Source organism: Mchenga conophoros, linkage group LG4, assembly GCF_057382185.1.
Source record: "Mchenga conophoros isolate Kocher_MC1m ecotype Shallow Benthic linkage group LG4, M_conophoros_male_GT1.1, whole genome shotgun sequence".
Taxonomy (NCBI): Eukaryota; Metazoa; Chordata; class Actinopteri; order Cichliformes; family Cichlidae; genus Mchenga; species Mchenga conophoros.
The window spans coordinates 25,661,411-25,684,636 of NC_140529.1; the positions used below are offsets into that span (position 1 = coordinate 25,661,411).

General features: G+C 40.9%; 2 protein-coding genes across 2 annotated transcripts; both read left to right on the forward strand.

The window, feature by feature from the left end:
- Nucleotides 1-1,501: 1,501 nt before the first annotated feature.
- LOC146576179 (cytochrome P450 2K1-like) lies at nt 1,502-8,583 on the forward strand (the record flags this gene model as incomplete). The annotated part of the gene is made up of 9 exons (XM_085271262.1): nt 1,502-1,541; nt 2,188-2,267; nt 2,424-2,586; nt 3,404-3,828; nt 4,197-4,376; nt 4,480-4,621; nt 7,346-7,530; nt 7,633-7,774; nt 7,866-8,583. Coding segments are annotated over 9 exons (1,545 nt in total), but the record flags the coding sequence as incomplete, so codon positions are not given.
- Nucleotides 8,584-17,050: 8,467 nt separating this feature from the next.
- On the forward strand, nt 17,051-20,833 carry LOC146576180 (cytochrome P450 2K1-like). The gene is made up of 9 exons (XM_085271261.1): nt 17,051-17,327; nt 17,425-17,587; nt 17,671-17,820; nt 18,868-19,028; nt 19,374-19,553; nt 19,637-19,778; nt 19,874-20,058; nt 20,159-20,300; nt 20,381-20,833. The coding sequence occupies exons 1-9, from the start codon at nt 17,133-17,135 to the stop codon at nt 20,566-20,568; spliced, it is 1,506 nt and encodes a 501-aa protein (XP_085127387.1). The 5' UTR covers nt 17,051-17,132; the 3' UTR covers nt 20,569-20,833.
- Nucleotides 20,834-23,226: the final 2,393 nt, after the last annotated feature.

Here is a 23,226-nt window from a genome sequence, read left to right on the forward strand (position 1 = left end):
AATGGTGGAGAGTCCCAGATATAAACCTAGTGGGAGTAACCCCCCACAGAGGGACAAAAGGACCCCCTGATGATCCTCTAATCGCCTGAGCCAAGGTGTGAAACTGGGTGTGGGTCCCAATCAGCCAGAGTTTCGGGTGTGTTCATTGTGAAACCTGGCCCCACCTTATCATGCGAATTCCTGGGATCAGATGGCCCAGGATGTGAGTGGGCGTTAAGGCGTCTGGGAAGGGATCTCAAAACTGGATTATAGATGGCAGAGAGTTGGTGTCGTAAACCCCCGCCTCTGTTCAAAGATGGTCGCTCACAGTGGACATAGATGGCTTCTTTCACTCCTCTTTCAAACCATCTGTCCTCTCTGTCCAAAATGTGAACATTGGCATCCTCGAAAGAGTGTCCTTTATCCTTAAGATGCAGATGGACTGCTGAGTCTTGTCCTGTGGAGGTGGCTCTTCTGTGTTGTGCCATGCGCTTGTGAAGTGGCTGTTTGGTCTCTCCAATGTAGAGGTCTGGGCATTCCTCGCTGCACTGTACAGCATACACCACATTGTTAAGTCTGTTCAGACGTAAGTTCAGACTCTCCACCATTTGACCTTAGAACTGAAGAAGCTTCTCGGATGAGAGGTGAAACGTCTTCAAGTAACTTAAAGAAGTCCAGACGCTTTTCTTTGCAAGCTCCTTTGACTACGATGACCTGGATGACTGAGAACCTTCACAGACATAAGTAAGGTGTCGTGAAGAAATTGTGATCCCATTCTTGGAAGCACAAAGAAGAGGGGGAAGCACCGAATATGGATGATTTTGGAGAAGATTAGTCTTTCCTTCTAAAAGTTGCAGGGGATACATATTCTTTCAGACTTTGTGTCTCGGTATGCCTTAAAATGGGCCCCTTTCTATAAGGCAAGTCTTTTGTTTAGCAAATTCTTAAGAATCCACCAAATAACCCAGGTGATTTTGGAGAGGATAAAAGTTTCCTCAAGTGAAATACTTGATGGCTTGGAACATGAATCTTTGTTCTATTAGGATCTCTTTTTCTTTTTGATAGTTTCCACTATAGCTTGGGGAAGTCTGCACTAAGTGCGCACATGTTTATTGACATCGATCAGAGTGTCTGATAGTGTTCCTTACAGTGGCTGGGAAGTGCAAATCACAAGTCCGCAACAAATTAACAAGTGGCTCTTGACGGAAAGGGATTGTCTGAAATACTGGAAGGGACTCAACGGTAGGGCTTTGGAGTTGACATAATGCCGCAATGTATTGTGGGAGCGCGGCGCCATATATCTGGGTCACGAATCAAAGCAAACACACTGTGCTGGAAGGACGGTTGCTAGAAACATGCTTAAAAGCAGTTTAAAAGAAAAGGGACGGTACAGAGACAGGTTGCGTCCGGATGCAAAGAGACGGTACTTGCAGAAAATAGCGTACATTGGAAATGTGGAACTGTATGAAATACGGCCGTGGAGTAGAAACCCTGACGACCTACCGCTATTGACGTAGCCTGATATATTTTCGTACCTTGTCTGTGGAGTCAGCGTGTACAAGGTGAACCGGTTTCGCAATTATAAATCTCTGGAGGGACACATTCAAATTAGTGCAGCATAAATTCATTCATGAGGGGGAAATTACAGTGAGAACATGTGGAGGCTGTTAGAGGGATAACATAGTGAGTTCAGTGCATTGATGTGATATTGTCCTGATGGATTTAGTTATTCTTTATGGTTAAAGAAATTGCAATGATTTATTAGTGCAATGATTATTATAAATAATCATAATTATAGATCTTGCTTCCATGTTTGTGTCCTGTGTCACTAAAAGTACATTTTATTGTAGTTTTATACATTGATTAATGACCTGCAAAATCTCCTTATCATATTAAGTGTCCATAACTGTCACTTAAAGTCAAACTTTATGCTTTCTCCATCTTGAAAGTGATTACATCCTTGCATTACATACTTTAGGTTCATTTTCTGCAGGCAGGTTTCTGAAAGAGAACAGGCAGATTTAGAATATAACATGCAGCGTTCTATAGATGGATGCATAAAAAAGAAGAAAAGTTACATGTATGTGCTAACTTTCTAAACACTTTGTTACATTTATGATAAATGGATTAGAAAGTAGATAAAACACATTTATGTCAGCCTTGGCTCATTAAAGTCCTTGTCTTTAAATTAACTTTGTATGTATGAAGCCCCAGGACCGAGACCTCTGCCCCTGCTTGGTAACCTGTTGCAATTAGATCCCAAGAGACCCCACAAAACTCTGTGTGAGGTAAGGTAACTCTTCTCAAGATCTGAATCAAAAGAAGCCAGTTTAAACATATTACAATACCTAATGCTATGTTATGGCCCTAGCAGGGTCTCCTGTGAAATGTTAGGGGAACGTAACATGCTATTTAATTATTATTATTTTGAATGATTCTTCCAGCTTTCAAAGGAATATGGCTCTGTATTTACTCTTTACTTTGGAACCAACAAAGTCGTGGTCCTGGCTGGATATGAGACAGTCAGAGAGGCACTGGTCAACTATGCAGAGGAGTTTGGAGAGCGCAACATCTCCCCGATACTTAATGATATAAACCGAGGTCATGGTATGATTCTTTTATATTGTGGTTTATTAAGTTTAATTTCATGTTCATAAATCTGTGTTAGCCCAGGGAAATTGCAGGTTTTGTTATTTGTGATCACTAGAGATATAAGAAAACATGATCGAAACAGGCTACACAATTAACAGCATGTTTCCTCATGTTTTGCAACAGCTGACCAATATCTTGAAGTCCAGGTTTCTTTTCAATCAGAAAAATAATATTTCAAAATAATATTTTAAAGGTTTAGTGGTGCATATTCCTTTGTTCTCGATGTCTGCCATGAGAGTAAGTTCTGCTGTTTGTGACAACATTGTGTTGTACTTTGAGTTCAGTTGATAGTTGGCTTTATAATAACATTTCACCAATGACACAGATGGAAACGTCAGATCAAAAGTGATAAAATGACTCTGAAATAAAAAATTAAAGACCCGTAGAATTACGGTTGAAAACCTTAAAAACAGATGATTTTCTTTTTGAAGAAATGCTGATTTTATTTTATTTTTTTGCTCTGATCTTTGCTGTTTTGCTTGGTTAAGATCAGATTGAGCAACAGCCCCCTTCACTCTCACTGACCTGACAGATCGCTCAACAGCAAATCCCTTTATCAATGTTTTACTTTGTGGATTTTACATTTAACACACATTAGCATGTTATATTACCAGCTAAAGTCACTTTCCCTTGCTTATCCAACTCAGAATCAGTGGTTGGTTGAGGTGGTTTGAAGCGTTATATATTTATTTTGTAATTATCTTTTATGTATATTTTACATTGACGACTCAATGTGGCACAACCTCCTGTTGTAAAATTTTATGTCTTGTAGGGATTTTGTTTGCAAATGGAGAATCATGGAAAGAGCTGAGATATTTTGCCCTCACCACCCTCAAAGACTTCGGCAAAAGACTTTCTCATAAAATCTTGGCAGAGTGTAGCTATCTCATTCAAGTGATCGAAGAGCATAAAGGTATGGAGATAGCATGTATACGCAGTGTTAAAACAAAGACCAATTTAATTTTGCTGAGGTTTGTTTTAATGCTATTAGAATTAATTATTAATGTCTTAATCTTGTCCACATGTTGGGTTACAGGAGAACCATTTGATACAGCACTTCCAATAAATTATGCAACAGCCAATATTATCTTTTCCGTTGTGTACGGATGTAGATTTGATTACAATGAACCGATATTCACAAAAATGGTGAAGCGAGCCAATCATGCCACATGTGTCACAGGTTCTGCATCAGTCCAGGTTTGCTTTTTCATACCCCCCCTTTTTTTTACTCTCTTTTAAAAAAAAAAGAATGACATAAAATGTTAACAGTGACTATTGTTACCTGTGTGGCATAAACTGAATGGTAAAAATCTGATTTTATGTTGAAGCAGACTCTGTCTGTATATCAGTTTTTTACTGTTTTACTGTTGTCCATTGAGCCAAACAAAAAATATTCACATTTCATGATGGGAAGGCAAAATCTAAAATAGTGATTGAAAGCATAAAGTGGTCACAAAGATATGGAAAATACCAAATGTATACGTAAAACAATGCATAACGATGGTGCTTCTGTAAAAATGAAAGTATTACTTGAATCTTTACTTTGTTACTGTTTAATTTTACAGCTTCATAACATGTTTCCCCGGCTGTTCAGATGGATTAAAAACCATCAGGTGGTGTTAAAAAATGTTGAGACGACCATCAGAGATGTAAAGTATTTAATTACGTACCTGAAAGAGACACTGGACCCTGACATGTGCCAAGGGTTTGTGGACTGTTTTTTGATTTGGAAGCATAAAGAGGAAGTAAGACGGCATGTTTTGTCTTTTCTAACATTTTAAAAAGTGGCTCAGTGTTCAAAACAGTGTTTTAGTTTTGTTATTATACCTTTTCTTTTTCTTTTTTTAGGAATTTGGAATTGACGACTCTCACTACAGTGAGGAGAACTTGATATTCACAGTGATTGACCTGTTTGTTGCTGGTACTGACACCACAGCAGCCACACTGAGATGGGGTTTGCTGTTAATGGCTAAATATCCACACATACAGGGTAAGGAGGCAGAACTCTCCTCCAGAAATTTTATTTCTGTTTTCATAAAGCCCCTCAGCCATTAGAAAACTGAATATTTTCTAAATAGATATCGACAAAGGCAAAAAAATACATTTCATCAAGGTATTTCATGCATGCAGGAGTTTTGGTTTAGCCACAGCTCTTTGTCTTATGGTTTCCATACTACACAGACTTAATGGCAGGATAGTGTTGGTTAAAGTTTAATGTTCAGCTCAGGTAAGTACAACAAGGAACTCAACAACAGGACCAAACACACCACTCAAAAACTATGGATAATTTTCTAGAACTTCATTTCCTTTCCAGTAGGTGGAGGGTTAGGGTTTCCTAGAGCTAAAACTTAAGCTTCCAACAGTGTGAGAGTGGAACAGGCAGGTGTCCTTAAGAATGAGGTTGGTTGCTAGCCTTTTAGCTTACTTACCTGGAAAACCTAAGTGGCCTGAGCACTGAGAAGTCAACAATCTGGCAATGAGAGAAAAAGGAGCTGGGGTTAGCAGTAAGTATCCACTGATTTCCGTTCCTCTGGCAGTATTTCAGTTTCTTCAGTCTTTGTTCTATGCATTTACCTTATAGTATAAACTCTTCAGTTAAGAGGTTGTAAAAAGATAATACATTTCTGATATGAAATCTTTTGTTAAACTTTCAGTAAATGTTTATTGGAGCCTGCTTTGACAAACATACAGCTCTTGAGTCTTTTTCAGCCTTTACAGATCCTGATTTCAAATTTAAATTCTTCTTAGTGGGGGGAAAAAAAACACCCGGTTTTTCTATATTGGGACTATCATAATGTGTTGGGCCGCACTCAAACGCAGAACTTGTGCAAGTTAAGTGATTTCATTTACAGTGACGGTGAATTGTGGTATTTACAAAGTGTTTTAGCCATTCACAGTTCAAGAGTCTCTTATTTACAAAGTCCAACAAGGGAGGTGATTCCAAACTTCCAGAGCTGAAACAAATTCCTCCTCTTCAGCCACACAAAACTCTCTCCCGTACACTCCACTGGGACGTCCTTAACAGAGGAAATATGAGTTAGAAATCTTTGTGAAGAGAAAATGAGAGTTTTTTACAGAGACGATGAGGAGATTGCTACTGCGGTTAGACCGCACTCAGGTGAAAATTGAAAGTCAGGTCCCAGCTTGGATAGTTGTCAGCAGATTGCAAAGTGCCTCACAGATGCTTGATTTCTTCAGGCGTGTTCAGGAGTGGGTGGAGGTAAAGAAACAGGTAAAGCACATACAGTGGCTTGCAAAAGTTTTCGGACCCCTTGAACTTTCCCACATTTTGTCACATTACAGCCACAAACATGAATCAATTTTAGTGGAATTCCACATGAAAGACCAACACAAAGTGGTGTACACGTGAGAAGTGGAACGAAAATCACACATGTAATCTAATGTCAGTACAAATACAGCTGCTCTGTGACGGCCTCAGAGGTTGTCTAAGAGAATATTGGGAGCAACAACACCATGAAGGGATAAAGTTACTGAGAAATTTAAAGCAGGCTTAGGCTACAAAAAGATTTCCCAAGCCTTGAACATCCCATGGAGCACTGTTCAAGTGATCATTCAGAAATGGAAGGAGTATGGCACAACTGCAAACCTACCAAGACAAGGCTGTCCACCTAAACTCACAAGCCGAACAAGGAGAGCGCTGATCAGAAATGGAACTTTTTGGCCAAAATGCAAAACGCTATGTGTGCCGGAAAACTAACACTGCACATCTCTCTGAACACACCATCCCCACTGTCAAATATGGTGGTGGCAGCATCATGCTCTGGGGGTGCTTCTCTTCAGCAGGGACAGGGAAGCTGGTCAGAGTTGATGGGAAGATGGATGTAGCCAAATACAGGGCAATCTTGGAAGAAAACCTCTTGGAGTCTGCAAAAGACTTGAGACTGGGGCGAAGGTTCACCGTCCAGCAGGACAACGACCCTAAACATAAAGCCAGGGCAACAATGGAATGGTTTAAAACAAAACATATCCATGTGTTAGAATGGCCCAGTCAAAGTCCAGATCTAAATCCAATCGAGAATCTGTGGCAAGATCTGAAAACTGCTGTTCACAAACGCTGTCCATCTAATCTGACTGAGCTGGAGCTGTTTTGCAAAGAAGAATGGGCAAGGATTTCAGTCTCTAGATGTGCAAAGCTGGTAGAGACATATCCTAAAAGACTGGCAGCTGTAATTGCAGCAAAAGGTGGTTCTACAACGTATTGATTCAGGGAGCTGAATAATTACGCACACCCCACTTTTCAGTTATTTATTTGTAAAAAATGTTTGGAATCATGTATGATTTTTGTTCTACGTCTCACGTGTACACCACTTTGTATTGGTCTTTCATGTGGAATTCCAATAAAATTGATTCATGTTTGTGGCTGTAATGTGACAAAATGTGGAAAAGTTCAAGGGGGCCAAATACTTTTGCAAGCCACTGTAATAGGGCAGTCTGCTCCTGAACTCTGTTTGTACTCATGATGGAGAATTTGACTGTCCCACTCTGAGCTTGTGTCTCCTAGAGACCTCTTCCTGTTAAAAGGGAGTTCTTTCTCCCCACTACCACCAATAACTTGTTCATAGTGGATGGTCTGATCTTTGGGTTTTGCTCTGCAATATTGTAAGGGTTTTGTGTTTATAATATAAAGTGATCATTGGTAATATGTGGTAAAATGAATCCAGACAAAACCTTTCTATTTATTTTGTGTCTACAGAGCAGGTCCATGAGGAGCTGAGACATGTAGTGGGAAGCCGAAAAGTCAGTGCTGATGATAGGAAAAACCTGCCGTACACTGATGCAGTCATTCACGAGATCCAGAGACTGGCTAATATTCTACCTGTATGTCTTCCTCACCAAACTAGCCGAGATGTCACCTTCCAGGGATACTTTATCAAAAAGGTCAACTGCTCATCCACAAAAAATACCCTTTATTTGACATTTTGATTCACCTCTGATAACTTGAATCGCACATCTATGATAAATGTGCTCTTTTGCCTACAGGGAACTATTGTATTTCCCCTTCTTACTTCTGTCCTGTATGATGAGAGTGAATGGGAGAGCCCACACACTTTTAACCCTTCTCATTTCCTGGATAAGGAAGGTAAATTTGTCAGGAGAGATGCCTTCATGCCCTTTTCTGCAGGTATGACAACTTTATCAGGCTTTTGTTAAGAAAATTTGCACTTGCACAGACATGACTTGTTTAAATAAGCGTAAACTCTTTGCATTTGCAGGTTACAGGATGTGTCTTGGAGAAGGTCTGGCTAAGATGGAGCTCTTCCTCTTCTTCACCTCCCTTGTTCAGCGCTTTTGCTTCACTCCTACACCTGGAATTACAGAGGATGAACTGGATCTCACACCAGCTGTGGGATTCACCACCCCTCCTTCATCCCATAAGCTGTGTGCTGTCAGTCGCCAGTGAGAGAGGGCTTAAGCAGGGCTTCTCCTAAGACCCAAACTCTTCCATCGCATGCATTTTTAATTTCTCTTTGATATTTGCTCATATTGGAACCCGATGAATGTAAAAACAAAGAATTACCATATATATATATTTTTTTTTTTACCTAATTTTTGTTTCTAAGAAAAATGAGAGCCACATATGAGGATATTCATTTAAAATTTCGATAGAACAGTAGCAGTATAATGTCCTCGTAAGTGGATATCAGGCGCTTGTAGACCAAAATACTCAATTTTGGTCTAAATAACCCAAAATGTGATGTCCACATATGTGGACGCCAGGTCCTAGGAGGTTAAAGTGGATGCCTGCGGCAAGCAGAAGGATCATTTTTCAGCCACCACTAGCAGATGTCATGATCCTTAACGCCTGGATTGTTGAGCAAAAGCAGATGTTGTGAGATAAAAGGATATGAATGTATTTCAGTCCTTCACATGAAGGCTAATAAAACTGTATTAACAGGAATGAGTGGTGTTCTTTAGAGATGGGAAAACTGGTCTCATTTTTTGCATGAATTTGCTGTTTTTCTATTTTCTATTAATATCTATTAAATCAGAAAGAAACTGTTCCTTAAGAAATACCAAAAATATATAAAATGCCACACCATGTTACAGAAAGACAAAGCATCTCATAATATGAGAACATTTCAAATCAATTCAATTCTGTTTACTGTGAATTCAAAAGTTGTAATATTTAAACCTGATCAGATTTGGTTTAACATAGACTGGCATCTCCATTTAGCTGATTCTTTTGCACATGTAAACAACAATTTTCAGACTGATGTATTATTTTGGTTTGGAAAAGAAGAAACTGAACTTTCCTCTGTCTGTGTGTAATGAGCACAGTGGCTGGCTAGCTCTCTTTCCTTATTAAACCAGCCAAGATTTGAGCTTCCAGGGAAACTTTATTGAACAGATTAACTGCTGCAGTTTCACTACTTGACAATAAAATCCCCCCCGCCTGTGCCGTTTGGTTCTTTTGCCATCAGAATTATTGTCTAAAGGCAAAGAAAGATGCCCAACAGATTTACTTTACCAAATAGACCATCCCAGCCTTGCTGTATTGGTCTATTTGATTCACCTTTGGCTCCAGGACCCGACAAGCAGCCACCAGGAGTGAGCCGGTGTGTACCTGGACGCCCATCCCCAGACACAAAACCCACCAACGCACCGATGTCTGAGGGCGCCTGCCACTGGCAGGGGAAGTGGTGGGGGGAGATAGGCCTCCATACCTTGGAGGGCCTGAGATGTTCCTAGAGAGGTGGCGTCTGATACCCAACCTGACATATAGACACAGACAAACAGGCACACACAGATACAAACATCCATTCCCACCCTCATGCTCTCATATGCAATTACTCAGCACTCACCCAACGTGGAGACAGACATAGAGAGACACTGTACACACAATCACACTCCCCAAGCGTACTCTAAGCCCCAGGTCTAGGTACCCTTGCCCCTGGAGGGGGAAACTGCACCCAAACCCAAGTAGTGTTACCCTCCTCCCTGGGGTGGAGAGAAGCAGACCGCCCCGACTCTGCAGCAGCAGGGAGGCCCCACATTCCAGATCCCAATCAGACGGCCAACTCCTCCTTCAGGGAGGCAGCTGGAGATAGGGAGGGAAGGAAGGGAGGGGCCAGCTCCCTCGCTGACACCAGTAGGCACCCCCATACTCTTCAACCCACCAGGGCAAGGGGGCCCAGGCCCATCCGGACCGGGGCCCAGTTCAGCAGTGCCGCCCGGCCCCACCACCCAACCCCACCACAGAGAAAACTGCACCCACCCCGTCATCCACTCATCTTCCAGACTACACAAAACAATAGATACCCAGGCTGAGTTCGTCCTCCACCTCTCCTATATCTCCCCCACCTGCAGAGTGAGTTCCTGGAGTTGTTGTACTATACATGTTGTACTATATTTTCTATTTCCATGGACTGTTATGGAATAATTTTATATTGTTCTGGGTTTAATCTTTATAAAAAAGAGCTCTATCGTGTTAATTGGATACTGTAAATACATTTGGACAAAGTAACTCTTCTAATGGCTTTTAATTTTCGTCACTTTGGGTATTTTGTGTTTAAAAATAATATTGTTAAGAAAAAATTCCAAACACATTCACATAAATGATTAAAGTATTAAAGATGGAAAAAAGTGTGTTTAATCTACTTTTGAATTATGATTTTGTAAATGGCTATTAATAACTATGTTTCAGGAAAATAAAATTACAAATTCTTGGCATCAAACTAGAATTTAATGTATAAAATATCAGATAAAATATCTGATATTAGGCCAAAATGAAGATAAAAATTGATTTGGCTAAACTTACAAATGCGTCTTTTACATTTGCAGATCATTCCAGACAAACGTCGAGTTGGTGTTGAATTCTCTTGAAATAAATAAATAAAGTGAAACTTCTGGTATTAAAATTCCTCACGACACCATTCAGTCCAGCCAGTTTTTATTCTCTGCTGAAATAAAGAAAAGGCAGAGATCAAATTTCTAATGTTGAAAAGGGACATGGTATACAATTAGAGCACTTGTGAGTGTTCTTTGTGTTGTTTTCTTTCCTGTCACCCTTTTGAATCTATGAATCATTAAAATGAGTACATCCGGACAAAACAAGTGTCACGGTTTGCGGGGCAAGCCGTGTGGATTTGTAGTGAGGATCCAAAAGGCGGCAGCTCTGGTGCAGGTGAGTGTTTATTTACAGCAGTGGGTACAAACAGCAACAGGGTGTGAACATGAAACCGAAACCTAAACTGGGTAAACTAACACACAAACCAGGAATGACGGTGCAGGGAGGTCCGGGGAAATACATGCAGGGAGACCGAGGGGAAACAACACAGACGAACCAGCAACTACTATGACAGAAGACACAACTTAAATACACTCAGAGAACACAGGGGGATTACATACAGGTGGGGACACAGCTGGGAGTAATTAACATGACGAGACTAGGGAGGCAAACTGAAAACACTCACATAAGACACAGACCTTCACAATAAAACAGGAACTTACACATGAAAGGACACAAACTAAGAAATGCGGACTAGATACAGGAACACACGGGCAGAACAGAGTAAACACTAACCAGAGGAAGAACAGAACCAAAATCGCGAAGAGAAAACACAAAACGCTGGGTCAAAAGGACCCAGGATCATGACAACAAGTGCATTCCATTTCTTCTTTTTTTTAGATTACCCTTTACTGTCTCTGAATTTATCTTGGACAAATGTTGAAAACACATCACATAAGATAACACACACACACACACACACGCAAGCCCGTTCAGCTATCTTAGTGAGGATCTTCATTTACATAATAGTTTCCCTAGCCTTTTTGAGAAACAAAAAGGGCTTCAAACTTGTGAGGACCGGTGAGTGTGTCCTCACAAGTGATTGTTGGTTCTCACAAGTATAGTAGAATGCAGATTTCAGTCCTCACAAAGATAGCTAGACAGGAACATGTACACACACACACACACACACACACACACACACACACACACACACACACACACACACACACACACACACACTTTACCTATTGCCATTGAAACATTTGCTTGATAATACCGCTGGAGAAAATTTACACCTATTTAACTTACAGTTTGGTACCCTATACTTTCTTTTGAACAGGTTTAAAAAGTTTAAGTTTTTCCTCTTCTCTATTTGCAATTTTGTTAATAAATGGTTAAAACCCCCCAAATCATTCTATTTTTAGAACAGTTTTTCTTCTACCAGCTATTTATTTGTAGATGCTGTGTTAAACAGGGTAGAAGATTTGCTTATCCAAATAAGAGTGCCATTAATTTCCTTGCGATCTATGGATTGATAATAACTCACAGTGTGACTGGTGAGTTTGGTCTAGTCTGTAACGTCACCTGCGTTAGTGTGTATGGAACGCCAGGACTGCCATAATGAATTAATTAAATACACCATTAAATAATTAATTAAATGTGGCAATAATTAATTAAAATTGGAATTAATTAATTAAATAAATAGTTAATTAATTATTGACACATTTAATTAATTATTTATGTATTTCACATTTTAATTAATTATTGACACATTTAATTAATTATTTAATGATATATTTATTTATTTCGTTTTGGCAGTCCTGACGCCTGGCTCTCATCTTGAAATAATTTTATCTGTCAGCCTCACCCATCAAACTCAGGGGGCGGGGTTAACGCTGATCGAGTCAAAACCATTGCTTTGGCCTGGTGGCCATTGTTTCTAGCACACAACAACCGGCATGTGGAAGCTAACAGAACTGAACTTTGAAAAACCCTGTTTGTGTGTCACCAAATACCGTTTTAATATTTTTTTAGCCGAGAATGTAGTGGTTTAATCTTCATGTGTCTGGTCGGTTTGTCAAGATACAGCCTCTTTGCAAAAGTGTTTCGATGATTTCGGAGATGTCTGCCCAGTCTCACGGCAAAGCGTGGGATAGACCCGCTCGCCTCGTAAGCAATCCCACCGACAAAGCGCAGGCCCCGGTACACAGCTGTAGTAACCCCCGCTGACTTCTTTTACTGAGGTTATATTTATCGGTGTTTTATTTCCTGATGTTCTTATGTGTCCTACGTGTTTCAGTCGCCAATTCTGAATTATAACTAACATTAAAAACATGTTTAAGGAGGAGAGAGAGCAAATAAATCTGTTTAACATCTGATCTTTGGGTTTTTGTTCAGTAATCAGCGTGACCTGTGTATAAACGCATAAAAGAGATAACGTTGGTGTTTCCGTCATGTAGTAACTGCTGGCTTTAACTGTACAAAGGTTGTTCGACACTATGAAACACATACAGACTTCATGATGTTCGGCTAATATTTTTATTGTGAATATTAATCATGAGGGTAAACGGCCCTGTACACCACGGAGCGAGGTCAGCATGTCCACGATATCCTCAGCTCCATGAGTTAACACAGAGTTTCCCAGCTGACTATCTAACTGCCAACTATTCCAGAGACATGAAAATATACAGCATAAAGAAAAGTGTAAGAGACTCAGCAGCAGATTAGAATAACAGTTATACATTTAATAAATCACCAAATGAATCCAAGAAACGAGCAAACCTGTTCCGACAATTTGAGTTTGTATTCCCTCAGCTGCAGACTCGCTGCTGTTTAAATGTTTGAAAAGGAAGATTAGATATAAACAAACGTCAAACATAGACTCAGTCTGCCTTCACATTTGATATGAGGCCAGCACGTACAGTGGGGCAAAAAAGTATTTAGTCAGCCACCGATTGTGCAAGTTCCCCCACTTAAAATGATGACAGAGGTCAGTAATTTGCACCAGAGGTACACTTCAACTGTGAGAGACAGAATGTGAAAAAAAAATCCATGAATTCACATGGTAGGATTTGTAAAGAATTTATTCGTAAATCAGGGTGGAAAATAAGTATTTGGTCACCTCAAACAAGGAAAATCTCTGGCTCTCACAGACCTGTAACGTCTTCTGTAAGAAGCTTTTCTGTCCCCCACTCGTTACCTGTATGAATGGCACCTGTTTGAACTCATCATCTGTATAAAAGACACCTGTCCACAGCCTCAAACAGTCAGACTCCAAACTCCGCCATGGCCAAGACCAAAGAGCTTTCGAAGGACACCAGGAAAAGTATTGTAGACCTGCACCAGACTGGGAAGAGTGAATCTGCAATAGGCAAGCAGCTTGGTGTGAAAAAATCAACTGTGGGAGCAATCATCAGAAAATGGAAGACATACAAGACCACTGATAATCTCCCTCGATCTGGGGCTCCACGCAAGATCTCATCCCGTGGGGTCAAAATGATCATGAGAACGGTGAGCAAAGATCCCAGAACCACACGGGGGGACCTGGTGAATGACCTGCAGAGAGCTGGGACCAAAGTAACAAAGGTCACCATCAGTAACACACTACAACGGCAGGGAATCAAATCCCGCAGTGCCAGACGTGTTCCGCTGCTGAAGCCAGTGCATGTCCAGGCCCGTCTGAAGTTTGCCAGAGAGCACATGGATGATACAGCAGAGGATTGGGAGAATGTCATGTGGTCAGATGAAACCAAAGTAGAACTTTTTGGTATAAACTCAACTCGTCGTGTTTGGAGGAAGAAGAATACTGAGTTGCATCCCAAGAACACCATACCTACTGTGAAGCATGGGGGTGGAAACATCATGCTATGGGGCTGTTTTTCTGCCAAGGGGACAGGACGACTGATCCGTGTTAAGGACAGAATGAATGGGGCCATGTATCGTGAGATTTTGAGCCAAAACCTCCTTCCATCAGTGAGAACTTTGAAGATGAAACGAGGCTGGGTCTTCCAACATGACAATGATCCAAAACACACCGCAACAAAGGAGTGGCTCCGTAAGAAGCATTTGAAAGTCCTGGAGTGGCCTAGCCAGTCCCCAGACCTCAACCCCATAGAAAATCTGTGGCGGGAGTTGAAAGTCCGTGTTGCTCGGCGACAGCCCCAAAACATCACTGCTCTCGAGAAGATCTGCATGGAGGAATGGGCCAAAATACCAGCTACTGTGTGTGCAAACCTGGTAAAGACCTATAGTAAACGTTTGACCTCTGTTATTGCCAACAAAGGTTATGTTACAAAGTATTGAGTTGTATTTTTGTTATTGACCAAATACTTGTTTTCCACCCTGATTTACGAATAAATTCTTTACAAATCCTACCATGTGGATTCATGGATTTTTTTTTTCACATTCTGTCTCTCACAGTTGAAGTGTACCTCTGGTGCAAATTACTGACCTCTGTCATCATTTTAAGTGGGGCAACTTGCACAATCGGTGGCTGACTAAATACTTTTTTGCCCCACTGTATAGTGGCTGTGTCCTGTTTTAAGATCATACATGTAAAATTGTTGTCTGACCTCGGTCGATCCAGCCGCTCAGAGTCCGTGGTTACCATGGTTACTGCATAAGCAGCTATAATGTTAACAGCTGGCACTGAGGAAACCTCCCGGCAGCATGGGTGTTTATGTTTTTCATTGCAAAAGAACTGTCTGAATGGTTAACTGAAGTTAACTTGGATAAATTATAGTTAAGGAGTATCACAGATAACACCTACGTGAGCTGTGCGACTGTTCACCACTACACTGAAATCAGTAGGCTATTACTGAAATACATGTGCTATATCATAAACTATGATATAAATAGGGAGGTCCTATTAACATGTTTAGTTTTAAAGGACACCTTCCTGCCTTTAGTCTCATTCATGAGCAGTATTAGTTTTCTTCTAACATCCAGAAGTCTGCACGATGTGTTTCATAGTTTGTAACAAGCCTTTGACAGGTAAACATAACATGACCGAAAAAGCAAAAAAAAAAAAAAGAAAAAAAAAAAAAAAAAAGAGGGAGAGAGTGTTGACATAAGAAGAGAAAATGCTCTCAATTATGGAGACAGGCAAATGGTTCATTTATGTCTGATGTGATTATTCCTCCCTAAATATCATCGGTGAAGTTTGCCATGCACGTCAGATTTTCCTGCGCATTTTTATACCTCTGCCAACAGAGAGAGAAAAAAAATCACATTCTAACAGACAGCTGGTGCTTAGAATACAGTTGAATAACTATTAAAAAACAGATGATATTTAGATGATAGTTCAGTCTAACACATGTGCCAGTGAACCATTAAACGTCTGTGAAACTATGCAGTTATGAAACGTAACTTTAACCTCAGCCAAACCGATTTGCTCAGTTGTAAATAAAACAGCGAAGTAAACGTGACCCGACAGACAGAACCTGAGTGAATGAAGTCCAGCGTTTAACCACTGAGAGCTAAAACTCAGCTGAGGTTTCAAAGCTGTGTGCCGGTGATTGGACATCAGCCGCTGATGAAGCTGGTTCGCCTATAAAGTGCTCTGTAAGGAAACAAGCTCCAGCAGCTCTGCGCTCGGGGAAAACACTATATTTACTTATCTTGTGCAGGAAAATGCGCTGACATTGCTTTATATCGAGCACCGGCTGCCCAGTTAAACTGTGACTATCACCAGGTAACGTAGGCGTGTTTCTTGAATTAGCAGCAGGTGTTAAACAGCTGACTGATGAGGAGGAGGATGCATGCAGGTAAACTGAGGGTCTGTTGAGCTGATCGCTGCTTCGTGAGAAAAATGTCAGCTCGTTCTTTATGTTACAGAAGCACAGAGACACAAGACCAGGCGGAAAGAGACGATCGTTCGGTGAAAATGAGAATCTGCGAATGCAACATGTGGAACACGGAGAGTGGAATATGTAAACAAACCGGTTAACGTAACCCCCTGGGTGCACTCTGCATGCTAACTGTTAGCAGAGCTAGTGAAATCTCTGAAAACATCTGAGCACTTTTGCAAACATGTTCTATGTTGACAACCTGACCAGACATACGTCGCGACAGTCGCGGCTAAAACACTGTTAAAAGTGTAGCTGGTGACAGAAAAACGGGGTATTTTAAAACTACACCACCACCATTGCTGCCTGTGATTTGATCTGCATTCTGGGATACCTGGCTGCCCCAAGTCTACACAAGCAATCGATTATCTTGGATCGACCTGTTTTGACTTACTTTGCACGGCAACCAATCAAATGTTAGAGAAGCTGCATGGGCAGCGTTAACCCCGCCCCCTGGGTTTGATGGGTGAGGCTGACAGATAAAATTATTTCAAGATGAGAGTCAGGCGCCAGGACTGCCAAAATGAAATAAATAAATATATCATTAAATAATTAATTAAATGTGTCAATAATTAATTAAAATGTGAAATACATAAATAATTAATTAAATGTGTCAATAATTAATTAATTACATGTGTCATAACTATTTATTTAATTAATTAATTCCAATTTTAATTAATTATTGCCACATTTAATTAATTATTTAATGGTGTATTTAATTAATTCATTATGGCAGTCCTGGCACTCCATAAGTGTGGGGCAAAATTTGCAAAACAGGAAATTCTTGTTCTGACATGCCGACTTGCTGCCTGGCGTTTCAGTGGGGAGTGCTTTACACTCAGTGTTAGAACACTTGTGAAAGTGTTTATTTCTGAAAAGCAGAAAAGGAAGCTTCCAGGATCATGCTTGAAGAGCTTTTTAAGTCCTCCACTTCCGTTTTGCTTTTGGGGGTCATCATTGGCCTGTTGATCATTCAGATTCTTTTATCCAGCTTCAGCTCTAAAGAAAGGAGAGAGCCTCCAGGACCCAGACCTTTTCTTCTGCTCGGTAACCTGCTGCAGGTCGATCCCAAGAGGCTCGACAAATCTCTCTTTGATGTGAGAAACTTAAAAAAAAAAAAACTTAGACAATACAATTTTGTCATTGTTGTTTCGGATTATGAATCTCACCTATGTGCACATGATTTCTGTTCAGCTTTCTAAAACATATGGACCAGTGTTTACAGTCTACTTTGGACTAAAGAAGGTCATAGTCATAGCAGGTTACAGGGCAGTCAAAGAGGCTCTAGTAAACCATGCTGAAGAGTTTGGAAACAGAGAAGTCACTCCCGTCTTCTATGACTTTAACAAAGGACATGGTAAGAAAATCCTCTTTGAGTTAGTGACTTTATTTATTTTCTCATTTTCTTCTTGTTAAAAAGACAGTTTTATCTGCTTCCAGGAATACTATTTTCCAATGGTGACTCGTGGAAGGAAATGAGGCGCTTTGCTTTAAGTACCCTGAAAGATTTTGGAATGGGCAAGAGGATTAGTGAGGGAAAAATCATTGATGAATGTCACTATCTGATCCAAGAATTTAAACAGCATCAAGGTAACATGAGCTCTACTGAACAATTTGACAAGTTCAAACACAATCACATTGGTTAAACAAGTGACTCAATAAACAAAATACTTAGTAACCTTAGCAGAGAGGAATATAAATATACCCATGGCCATTTCATTAGGTACACTATGCTCGTACTGGGTTAGAGACGATTTTGGGCTCAGAAGTGGTTTAACTCATCATGGCACAGATTCAACAAGGTGCTGGAAACATTTCACAGATTTAGGTCATTAACGGTTCACTGTTGTAGATTTGCCAGCTTCACATTGTGGATTTAAATCCCACATCCCACTACATCCCAAAGGCACTCTCTATTGGACTTTGATCTGTTGACTGTGAAGAGCATTTGAGTACAGGGAACTGTACTCAAACTGTCTGTGCAATCTGTAGCCTTACTTTCCTGTTCTTATCTGACAGGAGTGACACCTTGTGTGCCCATCTCTCGCTGTTAGCCCATCTGCTTCAATGTTCAACATGTTGTGCATTCAGAGATGCTCTTCTGCATACCTTGTTTGCAACACGTGGCTTTGTGAGTTACCATTGCCCACCTCTTAGCAGTTTGAGAACTGTTGTTTGCTGGATATTTTCTTTTTTTTGACAATTTTTTTGTAAACCCTTGAGTAGATTTTGCTGGAAAATCAGAGTAAAAACGTCATCCTTCATCCTCATTCTGATGCTCATTTTGAACCTCAGCAGGTCTTCTTGACCATGTCTACATGCTTAAATGACAGTGAGATTGTTGTGTTGACAAGCAGTTGAACAGGTGTGCCCAATAAAATGGTCAGTGAGTGGATATTAACATTATTTTGCTCAACTAACAATACATTTACATTTTTGGGTTATGATGTCTAACACTTCACAATAATCCTACTTTAGTTGAAAAAAAAAAAAAGTAACCTTAACACTGAGTCAGAACAGCCAGTATGACATTAATGCTACATTATCTCAAAGTGAGCCTAAACTGAGGTATTTATAATGTGTGGCAGTTCATTATATATTTTATATCTAATTATTTCTAACTATTTTTTATTACAGGGAAAGCCTTCAACAATAGGCAGACACTAGTTTATGCTGCTTCAAACATTATATCAGCTATAATGTTTGGAAAGAGGTTTGAATACAAAGATCCTGTCTTCCAAGCTATGGTGGAAAGAGACAATGAGTCCATCCGTCTGACGGGCTCAGCTTCCCTTCTGGTACTTATATAATTTAATGCTGACATGGAAAATCAGTACAGATATACATCTCTTCTGAAATTAGAAATTGTAAGATTTTCCTTATTTGTCTAATGAATTCATTTAAATGTTAACAAGACAAACATGTTCAATTAATAGCACAACAATGTGTAGAAAAGCATCATTACACCTCTTCAAACATAACGAAAATGGCAAATATTCCAAGATTATCAGCATCAGGATGAATATGTCAAAATTTGAAACCCATGTTCAAACAATAATAAGTAAATGAGGCTCAACTGGGGCTCATGATTTTCATAGTTATGTTTTCTGGCTATAATTTATTTGTATTGGTCACTCTAACAGATATACAACATAGTTCCGTGGCTGGGTCCATTTCTTAAAGACTGGAGGGATTTGATGAAAAATATTGAAGACAACAAGGCGGAGATGAAAAGGATCATAGGAAACCTTAAAGAGACTTTCAACCCTGAGATGTGCAGATGCTTTGTTGATGCGTTTCTGATTCATAGGCAAAAACTGGAGGTGAGGTATCAGCGGTCACTCCAGTCCTATACTGTTAATGTTGTTCATTAACGGCATTTACTCTTCTCCATATGTCGTGCTAGAAGTCTGAAATCAAGGATTCACACTATCATGATGATAACCTGCTCTACAGTGTGATAAATCTGTTTGCAGCTGGAACCGATACCACAGGAAATACACTTCAGTGGTGTCTGCTGTACATGGCCAAGTACCCTCATATCCAAGGTGCAGAAATTCCTCGCCAGGCTTGTTTCAATTTACATGAACTTAAAAAAAGGTCACATATTGTTAAATTTGATTTATATTTCATTTACATGCAGACCAGGTTCTGGAAGAGCTGAACAGGGTGGTTGGAAGTCGACAAGTTTGTGTCGAGGACAGAAAGAACCTGCCGTACACTGATGCTGTTATCCATGAGTCACAAAGACTTTGCAACCTTGTTCCCATGGCTATTCCTCACAGAACCAGCAGAGATGTTTCCCTTCATGGCTATTTTATCAAAGAGGTTTGCTGCTAACATTTATTCCAGTGAACACAAATTTGTTTTTCTTTCTTTGTTATATATTAACTTACATTTTGAACATTATGCTTTACTTCTGCTACAGGGAACTACTGTATTTCCCCTTCTCACTTCAGTCCTATACGATGAGAGTGAATGGGAGAACCCGTTTACTTTTACCCCTTCTCATTTCCTTGATCAGGAGGGTAAATTTGTCAGGAGAGATGCCTTCATGCCATTTTCTGCAGGTGCCATTAAAAAAAACCCAAATAAACAAATATGTTACGCTTGCATATACCTAAGACTATTTTCACCTCTGTCCTTGCAGGGCGCAGGGTGTGTCTCGGAGAAGGTCTGGCCAGAATGGAGATCTTCCTGTTCTTCACGTCTCTCCTTCAGCACTTTCGATTCACGCCCCCTCCTGGAGTTTCAGAGGATGAACTGGACCTGACACCAGTTGTGGGCTTCACACTCTCTCCTTCACCTCAGAAGCTGTGTGCTGTCAGACGCCAATGAAAAAGAACCAGAAATTTTTGATAACTGTGTGTTTTTCTTATGAATTAGCATTAGTCTATAGAGTGAAGTACCTGTAAATCTAATGCACAGTGATGGTATTCTATGCACTGACATCTACTTTAGTCTACATATCCTCCTTGATTAATCCTTTCTAAAGACAAATTAAGACCAATAAAAAGACTACTGCTTTCAAAACAGCAGTCTTTTTATTGGTCTCAATATATCTACGCTTATGTTTGTATTGTAAATAAAGTAAATTCATGCTAACACATACACAGTTTCTGTGTTTAACTATTGAATGATATTTTGCAGAAACAGGTTATGCAGAAATGTTACCATGGCAATATTGCTGAAAGATTGCATCAAGCCTCTGATTTAGGCCAAAGGTTACTACACAGTTACAGAATAGCAGCCTATTATTGCTAAAATCAGCACATTTCAGCTGGGGCCCTACCTGTGTCTGCAGAAGTTCCCCTGCCATTGTTTACTTAAATTACAGAGCCCTGACCATGTTTTTCTCATGACTTTAACTCCAATCCAACAAGCAGAATGGAGACCACACTAATTCAGAGTTCGGACATTTAAACTGTATCAGTCCTTGTTACAGCGTTCGCTTACTTAATAACATAATAACATGTAAGCCACAGACTAAAGTCTCTTTTACTACAGGGAGTGCAGAATTATTAGGGAAGTTGTATTTTTGAGGAATAATTTTATTATTGAACAACAACCATGTTCTCAGTGAACCCAAAAAACTCATTAATATCAAAGCTGAATGTTTTTGGAAGTAGTTTTTAGTTTGTTTTTAGTTTTAGCTATTTTAGGGGGATATCTGTGTGTGCAGGTGACTATTACTGTGCATAATTATTAGGCAACTTAACAAAAAACAAATATATACCCATTTCAATTATTTATTTTTACCAGTGAAACCAATATAACATCTCCACATTCACAAATATACATTTCTGACATTCAAAAACAAAACAAAAACAAATCAGCGACCAATATAGCCACCTTTCTTTGCAAGGACACTCAAAAGCCTGCCATCCATGGATTCTGTCAGTGTTTGGATCTGTTCACCATCAACATTGCGTGCAGCAGCAACCACAGCCTCCCAGACACTGTTCAGAGAGGTGTACTGTTGTCCCTCCTTGTAAATCTCACATTTGATGATGGACCACAGGTTCTCAATGGGGTTCAGATCAGGTGAACAAGGAGGCCATGTCATTAGTTTTTCTTCTTTTATACCCTTTCTTGCCAGCCACGCTGTGGAGTATTTGGACGCGTGTGATGGAGCATTGTCCTGCATGAAAATCATGTTTTTCTTGAAGGATGCAGACTTCTTCCTGTACCACTGCTTGAAGAAGGTGTCTTCCAGAAACTGGCAGTAGGACTGGGAGTTGAGCTTGACTCCATCCTCAACCCGAAAAGGCCCCACAAGCTCATCTTTGATGATACCAGCCCAAACCAGTACTCCACCTCCACCTTGCTGGCGTCTGAGTCGGACTGGAGCTCTCTGCCCTTTACCAATTGTTACACCCCGGCCTAGGCAACCGGGGTGCAACGTAGAAAAACAAAGATAAGGAAAATAAAACCACGAAGGCTCTCCACCAAAATCCCAAAACGAAAATATCCCATGACGAAAGTATTAACAAACCCATTCACAACTATTTACAACAGACTATTTATTTACAACAAAACACCAAACTATTTACAACACGGGGGAGATCGCGACCATGACACACTGAAACACAGGGTTTAAATACATAGAGGGAGCAATCAGGGAATGGACCACAGGAGGGAAACACAGCTGGGGCAAATTAGAACTGACGAGACAGGGAAAATGTAAACTGAACACACTAAGATAACACAGACTTTCAAAGTAAAGCAGGAAATACATAAGTCATGCAAAAACAAAACACTGACACACCGAAACGTAACATTTCCCCCTACCCAAAAATCAAACATGTAACCCCAAGTGAAAAGTTTGATTCAGACAAACGAAGGCTGAAGACGAAGGCAGACGAAGCTGATGGAGGCTGGAGCGGTCCCACTGACCCTCCAGCAGACGACGAAGGCTGGAGCGGTCCCTCGGACCCTCCAGCGAAGGCGGATGAAGGCTGGAGCGGTCCCACGGACCCTCCAGCGACGACAAAGGCTGGGGCGGTCCCACGGACCCTCCCCCCGGCGAAGGCGGATGAAGGCAGACGAAGCTGATGGAGGCTGGAGCGGTCCCACGGACCCTCCAGCAGACGACGAAGGCTGGTGCGGTCCCCCGGACCCTCCAGCAGAGGCGGATGAAGGCTGGAGCGGTCCCTCGGACGCTCCAGCGAAGGCGGATGAGCAGCCCACCAGCTGCACACACGGACACGCAGCCCACCAGCTGCACACACGGACACGCAGCCCACCAGCTGCACACACGGACACGCAGCCCACCAGCTGCAGAAGGCTGGAGCGGTCCCTCGGATCCTCCAGCGAAGGCGGATGAAGGCTGGAGCGGTCCCTCGGAACCTCCAGCGAAGACAGACAAGCAGCTCACTAGCTGCACACATAGACACGCAGCCCACCAGCTGCACACACGGACACGCAGCCCACCAGCTGCAGAAGGCTGGAGCGGTCCCTCGGATCCTCCAGCGAAGGCGGATGAAGGCTGGAGCG

Bases quoted from the DNA above. Each gene is read 5' to 3' on its own strand.
- LOC146576180 (XM_085271261.1), top strand. From the start codon at position 17,133: ATGCTTGAAGAGCTTTTTAAGTCCTCCACTTCCGTTTTGCTTTTGGGG. The intron at 19,029-19,373 runs GTACTTATATAA...TCACTCTAACAG, and splicing joins CGGGCTCAGCTTCCCTTCTG to ATATACAACATAGTTCCGTG. The intron at 20,059-20,158 runs GTTTGCTGCTAA...CTTCTGCTACAG, and splicing joins ATGGCTATTTTATCAAAGAG to GGAACTACTGTATTTCCCCT.